At 55.4% G+C, this 10,766-nt stretch overlaps 1 protein-coding gene across 1 annotated transcript in view; it reads left to right on the top strand.

The window, feature by feature from the left end:
- The window catches only part of CDC42BPB (CDC42 binding protein kinase beta), a 102,915-nt gene extending 94,030 nt beyond the window's left edge, over positions 1-8,885 (top strand). Inside the window, exons 34-37 of the mRNA XM_023256085.2 lie at positions 95-212; positions 749-854; positions 938-1,008; positions 7,528-8,885. Of these exons, the coding sequence (XP_023111853.2) occupies positions 95-212; positions 749-854; positions 938-1,008; positions 7,528-7,659 (427 nt within the window). The 3' untranslated portion in view covers positions 7,660-8,885. The remainder of the gene's footprint in view (positions 1-94; positions 213-748; positions 855-937; positions 1,009-7,527) is intronic.
- The last annotated feature ends 1,881 nt before the right edge of the window (positions 8,886-10,766 follow it).

The raw sequence follows: 10,766 nt of genomic DNA, 5'->3' as shown, positions 1-10,766 counted from the left end.
GAGCTGGGTCGTGGCCCGGCCTCGCCGAGGCGGGAGGAGGGGAGCCAGGAGGACTTTGACGTCTTTGAGCCCCAGAAACACTTTTTTTCCCCAGAGAGATGCTCAGAGACCCAGAATTGAGGTCCAAAATGATCTCCAACCCGACCAACTTCAACCACGTGGCCCACATGGGCCCGGGCGACGGGATGCAGGTGCTCATGGACTTGCCTCTGGTGAGCTCGCCGGACGGGGCGGGCCGGGTGAGGGAGCCACATCCGTGCCTGCCCGTGTCACCGGCCCCGGCCCTGGTGCCTGGCAGACCCGGGGCACCTGGCACATGGGTCTGTTCCCACCCTCAGCTGGCCCTGCAGCCGCCCCAGGGGCTGCGTGTGTGTGCCTGCGTGTGTGTGAACGCTGGCGCGTTTACACGCGTTTGGTGTCTGTCACGGGTTCGGGCTGCTAGCGTTTCGTGAGAAACTAGCAATCAAAAATGATTTCTCAAGAACGTCTCGATAGGAGCAGGTAGCATCGTTTTTCATTTAAAACCACAAAACGGGGTTGGGCTCAGCCTAAAATAGCTATTCCCAGTTCTTAGCTCGGCATTGGCCCGGCGCCACCGTCCGTTTTGCTCACGGGGTCCCCGGGATACCGGCGGCGTCTGTACGCTTTGTGGCCGGCGTACCTGCTGGGCCGCGGTTCCGCCCCGGCGGTCTGCCTGCACCCTGGCGAGGGCGCCCCGAGCGTGCTCACTGCTGTTCTCTCCACCCAGAGCGCCGTGCCCCCCTCCCAGGAGGAAAGGCCTGGCCCTGCTCCCCCCGGCCTGTCCCGGCAGCCTCCCCCGAGGAACAAGCCCTACATCTCGTGGCCCTCGTCAGGTACCAGAGGTGCCCAAGGGCGGGGGCCTGTGTGGGGGAGCTCCAGGCTTTCAGTCCAGATGACGGCTGTCCTCGTTCCGTAGGTGGGTCGGAGCCCGGAGTGGCTGTGCCCCTTAGGAGTATGTCCGACCCCGACCAGGACTTTGACAAAGAGGTAAGACTCGCCTCGTTACAGGGACGCCCCCCGAGTGTCTGCATCTCCGCACGTGGAGGCAAATCAGTGGTGACGGAGGCTTCGCCCCACCCGGCCCAGCCACAGGGGCCCAGCGGGCTCGGGAAGCGGGGCGGGAGCGCAGGAGGAGGAGCAGCCTGGTGACAGGCTGGCCTGAGCGCTCGTCACCTCCTCGGGGGCTCCCCACCGACGACTTCTCAGGGGCTGTGCTGAGGAGGGGGGGCAGGACGGCACCGGCTTCGGGACCCTGAGCGCGTCGGGAGAAAGATGGAGGTTCCCCTCTCCAGGCAGTGGCCTGAGCGGCACGTTCCTCCGTCAGACCAAGGCCTCGGGAGCCAGGCACTGGTGGCTGCCCCGGGCACGGGGTGGCGAGGCAGTGGGCTCCAGTGGGCTCCTGGGCACTGACGAGTCGGCGCCTCCCTGCCGTGTGACCGAGAGACGAACGCCTTCCCGTAAGAAGTCCAGCCAACTTCTTCCTTCTAGACCTCTCTGTGTCGTCTTACTGGGACGTAGCATACTGGTAGCTGCACAGGTGGCCTTCTGCGTCTTCCACGTCGGTCTTCTCTCTGTCCTGGCCCTCTGATGGCCGCTCGGGATCAGAGCGTGCACACCAGGGTGCTCCCGTGGGAGATGGCAGTGAGGGCCGTGGGGCTCTCGCCGGTCTCTCTGCCCTCAGTAGCTTGTCCGTAGGAGGCCAGGAGCCGGACAGCCTGCCCTGTCGCTGTCCGAAAACACGGCCCCGGGGCTGGGCGTGCTCACACTGGCTGCCACACCGATCAGGCAAAGACTGCAGGTCTAGGTCTCCTTTCACGCGTTTCTCATTCTCACTGACTGAGGTCATGGCTTTCCACACGTGCGTTGGCCATTTCTTCCTCCGGGGCTCGCCTGCACACCTTCACCCCTCGTCCTGATTTCCAGAAGCTCATCGTCCATATTCCCTGTTGCAAGTACTCTGGCCGGCATCACTAATCCTTCGAGTGTGCCTCGATTCTAAGGGTGTTCTGTCTTAACACAGATGAATTCTCGTGCAGTCCAGTCTGCCTCACCTAGGATAAACGTTCTCTCGTGGTGCCTGCAGGAGTCCGGCAGGGGGTCTCTGCTGTCGTGCCGTCAAGACAACGTCTGAGAGAGGGAGTGTGTGCGATGGCTGCGTGCATGTGTAGGCAAGGGCCTGAGTTCATTTCTTTCGAAAGTGGATGGCATGCTGGCCCCGTGCCACCGATTTCCCTCCAACTCGAAATGTCTTTGTTGTAGTCAAATTCCTTTGTTTACACGTTTCTATTAATGGACAGGCTGTTCCCCAATGCACCCACTGGATTCTCTTCCTCTGTCAGCACCACCTGTAACAGGAGACTGGGCAGAGCAAATCTCTTTGTTCCCCCGTTAGAACAATTTCTTAGCTGTTTTTTTCTCCAAATATATTCTTTTAATTTATTCACTTACATAATCTCTGCACCCAACGCGAGGCTTGAACCCACGACCCCGGGATCAAGAGTCGCACGCTCTTCCGACTGAGCCAGCCGGGCGCCCCACTCCAAAGAAGTTTTAAAACCAGCCTGTTGCCTCCACAGTAAAAGAGTAAAACTTGCGTTGAGCTTTTCATTGGGATTACGTTGTGAATTCATAGATTAATCTGGGGGATGCCCGCCATCTTGACCTTTCCTGTGTGGGAACGTTGAGCATCTCTCCAGTTAATGGTTCCCCTCTTACAGGCCATGCATGTTTGTGGTTAGTAAGTTTACTCTTAAGAATTTGAAGGTTTGGGGGCACCTGGGTGGCTCAGTCGGTTAAGCGTCCGACTTCAGCTCAGGTCACGATCTCGCGGTCCGTGAGTTCGAGCCCCGCGTCGGGCTCTGGGCTGATGGCTCAGAGCCTGGAGCCTGCTTCTGATTCTGTGTCTCCCCCTCTCTCTGCCCCTCCCCTGCTCAAGCTCTATCTCTTTCTCTCTGTCTCAAAAATAAATAAATGGGCGCCTGGGTGGCTCAGTCGGTTAAGCGTCCGACTTCAGCTCAGGTCACGATCTCGCGGTCTGTGAGTTCGAGCCCCGCGTCGGGCTCTGGGCTGATGGCTCAGAGCCTGGAGCCTGCTTCTGATTCTGTGTCTCCCTCTCTCTCTGCCCCTCCCCCGTTCATGCTCTGTCTCTCTCTGTCTCAAAAATAAACATTAAAAAAAAAATTTTTTTTTTAAAGAATTTGAAGGTTTGGTTGCCATCGTGAATGGACTGTAATCTTCCATTACGGAGTTGGTGGTTACTCCTGGCATCTTTGGAATGTTCAGTGTCCAGTCACCTTGCTCCATTCTCATCGGCATTTGTGTTTGGTCGATGGCCTTGGAACTTTGGCTCTCTGGCCCTGGGCAGGGCAGATGGTGGGAACGGAGAGGTGGGCGCTGCCTCTCTCCGTGCACTGGCCGGGGCTCCTGAGCGCCTAGGTTTGGATTCCTACACCACTGGCTCTGTGCCCCTGCCCGCGTCTAAGACTTCACCCTCCCCCGCCCCGCCCGTCCTTTGTGGGGGGCAGCTTTCACTTGGCTAAAGAAGTGGTTTTCTCCCCCTAGCTTCGGAAGAGTTTGTTTTGTCAATAAGGAAGGGATGATGGATATTAATCAAGATGCTTCTATCAGAGTTTTCCAGAGTGACCACCTTCGTGGTTCTCTCCCTAGCCTGTTAACGTCAGAACGGACGTCCTCGTGTTCTGAGGCTAAATCCTCCTTGGTCACGATGTGGTGTTCTTATTTTGTGCGCTGACAGATTCAGTCTGATCGTTTGGTCGACTATGCCTATCAGTAAAGTTGACCTGTGGCTCTCATGCTGTGTGTGTGTGCTTGGCCAGCTTTGTTTCAGAGCTGTGCTGGCCTCAACACCGAGGAAGCCCGTAACTCTCAGTGGCCGTAATATATGGAATTTCTTTCCCAGAAGGTTTCCTAGAACTCCCTTGAAATTGCCCACGATTAATGGCTCTGGAGGTAGGTCTTGTTTTTTTTCTCTTATTTTCCTTTTTTCCCCTAAACTATGTTGAAAATTTTCAAACCTCCAGAAACGTTGCAAGAATAGGAGACCTTTACATAGTCCGCTTTTCCCTGTTTGACGTTTTGGGGCCGAACCAGCAGAAAGTAAGTCGGAACATCACGACAGCCCTGGTCCAGTTCTGCACGTGGCTCCCGGGCTCGCAGCGCCTCCTCCCTCCCCGGTCACGGGGCTCAAATCGCCCCTCTGCACCCTCCCGGCACAGTGACGGCCCCTACAGCTTGCTGAGACCCAGGCCCCAGTGAAGGATGGCACGTTGCATATGTAGTCCCGTCTGTAATCTGGGTCTGGCCTTTTTTTTTTTTTTTTTTGTCTTTCATGGCCTTGATTTGTTATCACTACGGTCCTGTCACAGAATGTCCCTCAGTCAAGGCTTCTCTGACGTTTTGAGTTGGGTAACAGTGGAAAGTCCCCATAACTCTCTCCCTGCCACCCAGATCTCCCGGGGACCAGCAAATAAGTGCGTGTAAGCACGTGTGCCCACCACTTCCTGAACTGTATCCAGAGGTGGGACAGACCACGCCGCCCCCCCCCGAGGACCGGGAGTCCTTCTCTTGTGTAACCACAGTGCCGGCCGTGGTCTGCCTGGGCCACAGTGTCCGCAAGCACCGTTTCCTGGTACGGACCCTGTCTCCGGTCACACGAGACATTCAGCTGCCATAGATTTTCAGCCACCCCCCACCCCGGAGCACAGCTTCCGTCTTTGCCGTAACATTTTGCGGAGAACGCGCCCCTTACTTTCTGGAGCGCTCCTCAGTTCGGGTGCGTCCCTCATTTCCTGAGATTCCAGTTGTATGTCCCAGGCTGGAATACCACACGGAGCACATGGTGTCCTCGACGTGTCCCGTCCTGAGGCACGGAGCCCCTGTTTGTCCTGCACTGACCTCGTTTGTTCCTCTTTGACATTATTGCAAGTGACGTTCACGTGACACGAAGCAGCCATTTGAAAGTGAACGACTCAGTGGTTGTGTAAGTCGTGTCCAGAGTCGTGCAACCACGAGCTAAATCAAGGGTCAAAACATTTCCATCGCCCCAACCCCTTCCCCCCGACCCCGACTAAGCAGCCTCTCCCTGTCCCACCCTTCCCCCAGCCTGTGGCAGCCACGAATCTTTGTTCTGTCTCTGTGGAGTCACCTGTTGTGGACATTTCGTATGAACAGAATCGTGTACTACGTGGCCTTTCATGTCTGGCTTATTTCACGGAGCAAGAGGTCTTCGAGATTCGTTGTAGCAGGTGTCAGCGGGTTGTTCCTTTTTGTTGCCAAATACTCCATCGTACAGCTGTACCGTGTTTCGTGTACTCCTTGGTCCACTGATGGACATCTGGGCTGTGTTCACCTTTCGGCTGTTAAGAATAGGGGCGCCTGGGTGGCTCAGTCGGTTGAGCGTCTGACTTCCGCTCAGGTCATGATCTCGGGGTCCATGAGTTCAAGCCCTGTGTTGGGCTCTGTGCTGACAGCTCGGAGCCTGGAGCCTGCTTCGGATTCTATCTCCCTTTCTCTGCCCCTCCCCCACTCATGCTCTCTTTCAAAAATAAACATTAAAAATTTTTAAAAAATACTGCAGATATGAACGTGTGTGTACACGGATTCGTGCAAGTGCCTACGTAGCAGTGGAAAATGTTTAGCTTTTTGAGGAACCATCAAATTGTTTTCCACAGCAACTGTATGCCATTTCGCACTCCCACCAGCCCCGTATGAAAGTTAAGATTTCTCCACATCCTTGTCGCTACTTTCCTGGTTTGGTTTTGTTTTGTTTTTTAAAAGCCATCCTAGTGGGTGTGAAGTTACTTTACCTCATTGTGGTTTTAATTTGCATTTCCCTAATGAGTAGTGATGTCAGCATCTTTTTTGTGTACTTGTTGGCTACTTCTATACCTTTGGAGGAAGGTCTGTTCAAGTCTTTTGCCCATTTTTAAAAATTGAGTTGGCTTTTCACTGTGGGGTTGACGAACTCTTTATGTAATCTGGATACTAGACCCTTATATGATTTTTAAATACTTTCTTCCGTTTTGTGGGTTGTGTTTTCACATTCTTGATAATGTCCTTTGATACTTCTAATTTTGGTGATACCCAATTTTTTGTTTTGTTTTGTTGGTTGTGCTTTTGAGGTCCTAAGAATTCATTGCTGAATCCAAAGTCTTGAAGATTTAATAGTGTTTTCTTCTAAGAGTTTTATGCTTTGAGCTTTTGTATTTAGGTCATTGATCTATTTTGAATTAATTTTCTGTATGTTGGAGGTAGGGGGTCCAGCTTCATCCTTTCATATGTGAATATCCAGCACTATTTGTTGTAGAGACTTTTCTTTCCCTCATTGAATGGGCTTGGCACCCTGGTCAAAAACCAGTTTGCCGTGGCTGGATAGATTTATTTCTAGACTCTCAGTTCTATTCCACTGTTCTCTGTGCTAATACACCCCACAGTGCATTACTGTTGTGTTACGTTTTGAAGAAGTTTGGGAAGTGTGATTCCTCCCATTTTTTCCTTAGTATTGACTACTCTGGGCCCCTTGCAATTCCGTATGAATTTGAGGACTGGCTTTTCCATTTCTGGAAAAAAGGAGAGAGTGCCATTGGAATTTCAGCAGGGATTGCCCTGAATCTGTGGATCACTATGGGGGAGTATTGCCATCTTAATGATGTTCAGTCTTCCTGCCCATGAATGTGGAACGTTGTTCCATTTATTTAGGTCATCTTTTAATTTTGGGAATATTTTGTAGCCAACAGTTTCAGTGTAGAAATCTTTCACCTCTTTAAGTTTATTCATAGTTAGGTGTTACTGCTTTGGATGCTATTTTGAATATAATGGTTTTCTTAATTTCCTTTTCACATTGTTCATTGCGGGTGTGTAAAAACACAACTGATTTTTTGTGTGTTGATCTTGTACCCTGCAGCTTTGCTGAATTGGTTTGGGTTGGGTGGGAGAGTTGTGAGTTCTTCGGGATTTTCTGTATGTAGATTCATCTGTGAACAGAGATGGTTTAACTTCTTCCTTTCCAGCTTGGATGCCTTTTTCTTTTTCCTGCCTAATTGCTCTGGCGAGAACTTCTAGTACAATGTTGAACGGCAGTGGTGAATGCAGGCATCCTTGCTTGTTCCTCACCTTGGGGGGAAGTTTTTGACTTGCACCATTTAGTATGAAGTGAGCTGTGGGTTTTTCATGGACATTCTTTATCATGTTGAGAAAGTTTATCATGAAAGTATGCCTTGTCTGACTTCAGACCGTCTTGGTTTCTTCACTGTGGAGTTGCTCATTCCTCTGTAATTACTGAATTACTTGTGGGGTTATGATCTCTTACCAGCAACCTTAAGGACCGTGTGACACGCTGGTAAAGAGGGTGTGTTGTCCTAAGAAGAAAGGGGACAGCAGCTGCCACATCTTGGCACCACAAATGGCCACATCTGGCTGGGCGGCACACAGCCTCCACAGGCCCAGGGTGATTGGTTCTTATGCCGACCCCCTCCTTTGTGTTAACAGCCCGACTCGGATTCGACCAAACACTCGACTCCATCGAACAGCTCCAACCCCAGTGGCCCCCCAAGCCCCAACTCCCCGCACAGGAGCCAGCTCCCCCTGGAAGGCCTGGAGCAGCCGGCCTCCGACGCCTGAAACCGCCAGCCTGCCGCCTCACCACCGTGGGGCCCGGGAGCTGGGGGTGGTCTCCACTGTCAGTGCCAAGACTGAGCTGACTCTCCAGTGTTGTCCGAGGAAACATAGACTCAATTTGTAGATATGGAGATAAAAATCTTTATTATAGTAATGATCAGTTACACGCCGCATGGGCTGTGGCGGTAGATCGGATCCACTCATCTGCACAGCTGTGAGGAAACACTGTTCCGTTTGCACATGAAGGACCAGCACCCAGCCCAGAACAAGCTGAGAAGGCGCACGGGGCCCCGCAGACACCCAGTGGGCCCAGCGCAGCCCTGCTGAGGAAGTAGCTCGGAACGCAGCCTCAGTGACGAGCCTGTTCCCTATTTCCTGAAACTTTCCTAGGACCTTAGGAGAATAGTAGGAAGTTGTGTGTCATTCCCAGTGTCACTAGAATTGTGAAGACAGGAAAGTGGAGGTTAGTTGGTGGCCTTTTTATTCATTTAGCCATCACAGTCAGCTGCAGACGACCTTCCGCCGACCTCGTAGCCATGGACACAGGCCCCTGGTGAGTGACACCTGCCCTGGGTCCCTTGTGTGTGTTAGTCCATTCCCGGTCACAACCGTGAAGCGTCACCTGTATCTACTACTGTGAAGTCAGCTCACTTCCACAGCTTCTGCCTCACCGCAAAACCGGGGAGCGTCGAGCAGCATCCAGGCCGAGGCCTGCTGGGCGAGAGGAGGCCAGCGCCCCCGACGCCCCGCCCCTGCATGGAGCCCTGTGATTAGTGCCCGTATGCATCATGTAGACTCGCCCGACACACTCCTGCACATTGGCTCGGCCCGCGTATTTACTCTCACCCTTCCTTGCTCACGTGTTGAGTGATTGGGTTTGTGGCCTGTCCCATTAAAGGCTGATGGTTAACTGGCCAGCAGACACAGCTGGTCTTTGGCCCAGGACGGGCTTCTCCCCACTCTCCCGCTGGTCGACGTTCTTGGCGACGCTGTTTAAGACGTGCACTTACCTTGAGTCGGCACTGAGTGACGTGGGCACCACGGCCTGCCTGTGCGTGTCACACGCCCAGCACCTGCCCGCCCGCCCACTCCCTGGGCCTTCTGCTGGGGCTGGCACCTGCTGGGGGTTCTGGTTTTTACTTTTTTAATGTAAGTCTGAGTCTTTGTAATTATTGAATCGTGAGAACATTTTTGAACAATTTACCTGTCAATAAAGCAGATGACAGCAATTTAAAGTTCTCAGTGGTCTGCCTGAGCGTGAGGACTTGTCACCCTGTGCGCATCTGGGTCCCCTGTGCGGGGAGTCCCTCCCCAAAAGTTGAAGGAGCCCCCTTACCTGCAGAAGCTGTTCTTGGTCATTCACTTGGGGTGGGGGTGAGGGGTCCTGCAGAAGGCTCCTGTGTCCACATGGCAGGAACTGGCTTCCAGCATAGGGCCCTGGTGGGAGTCCTTGTGGGGCAACACCCTGACAGGGTAGGTAGGACCGGGCTTGAGCCCCTGGGTGGAGAGAGGGGCCACCTGGCTAGGTGCCCCTGCTAGGCCTCCAGGCAGCCAGCCATAGCAATTCCATTTGAATTTCAACCTGAGAGGAGGAGGAGCCCTCGAGGGTCATGGTCAGGGCCAGCGGGCTCCCATGAAACCCCCGCAAGGCAGAGCAGGGGCCCCAGGAGAGAAGCTGCACAAGAGAGGCTCCCATCTGGGGGGCTGCCTGGAGCAGTAGGGGGGACCTGGCCACCCACAAGCACGCGGGTTCCTCAGCAACCCTAGAGGACAGGATGGGGCAGGCCAGAGTCACCGGGAGCCAGCAGAACTTGGGACAGGGGGTGGGCAACCACACTGGGGGCTCTGCCCTGATGGCTTCATTTCCTCAAGGGTGGGCAGTAGCCTGTGGTGCATCAAGTTCTGTTCGCCCTGAACCCCAGTAACTTCTTGGTAAAACAAGGGCACTGACCGCCCACCCCTGCCAGAGCAGGAGGAGTGAGGGTACAGCAAAGTACGAACAGCAGCCGGCCCGGTGAAGGGCAGGCCGTGCTCCGGAACCATCCGCGGGGCCGCGGCAGCTCTGTGCCACCCAGCGCGGCCTGGGCCCTGCTCCGTGATGCACATCCCACAGCCCATCTGTTCCCCTGGTCTTGGCGAGTCCACCACCCCCTACGTAGGGGACAGATGGCAATCCTCCCACCTGCCCCTGAAGGGGGATCGGAGTAGCAGTGACCACGCCGGGTACAGGCGGAGCCTTTCAGACACAGAAGCTGGGAAAACGGATAAAGGAGCATGAACGAGCTGTGCAGGGCAGAGGGAGCCGGGCCTCTAGGCAGGGCCTGAGATCCCGGCCCGGCTGAGGTCTGCTCCACGCGAGGATTAAAGTGAGCCACGCAGAGCGCCTGTCACTGAACAACAGGCACTCGGGCGTCCGCGGTCTCACAAAGAGGAGTCACTGTACTAGCAGGATGGTGGCCTTGCACAGCGGAACGCTGCCCGGCACCGAGAGTGACACATCACAACCATACATGACGGTGGACGTCGCCGACGAGATGCCGGCCTCACGGAACACAGCGGACGCGTCCACCCGACAGGAGCCCCCGGAGCAGCAGCCCGGGGGCCGGGCGCTGGCGATGCTTCCAGACCCACGCGCCGCTCCCACCGAAGGCCGGTGGACCGCTCCCCGAGCCCTTGTCCGTGCACTTCCACGCGCAGCCGTGGGATTCTCTCGCCCTGCTCCGCCCCGGCACCCGCTCCCCAGGCCGGAGCCACCGCCGGGAAGGGCAGGCCTTGCGGCGACACACACCCCCCTGCCCTGACGCCCCGTGGGCAGCGGAGGGGCCGGACCCACCCCGTCCCTCCAGGACAGCCTCCGGGTCTGGCGGACGTCCACGTGCTCAGCCCAGGCCCGAGCCGTGGGAGCCTGAGCTGCTTGGTCCACACGGAGCCTCCAGCCGGTGGGCACCGCACCCACCTGCCCTCCGTCCCCCCACCGGACCGGCGGGAGGAGGAAGCCCTTCCGGCCTGGTACCAGCCAGCCAGTGAGAAAGCGCCACCAGCCCCAAGGCCCGCTGCCCCCGGTGGACCGCCACTCAGACCAGCCCCGCCCAACCCCCTGCCTTTTCTCT

Source organism: Felis catus, chromosome B3, assembly GCF_018350175.1.
Source record: "Felis catus isolate Fca126 chromosome B3, F.catus_Fca126_mat1.0, whole genome shotgun sequence".
Classification (NCBI taxonomy): Eukaryota; Metazoa; Chordata; class Mammalia; order Carnivora; family Felidae; genus Felis; species Felis catus.
The sequence above is the reverse complement of the archived record's forward strand: the minus strand, read 5'-3'. Positions and strand labels throughout refer to the sequence as shown.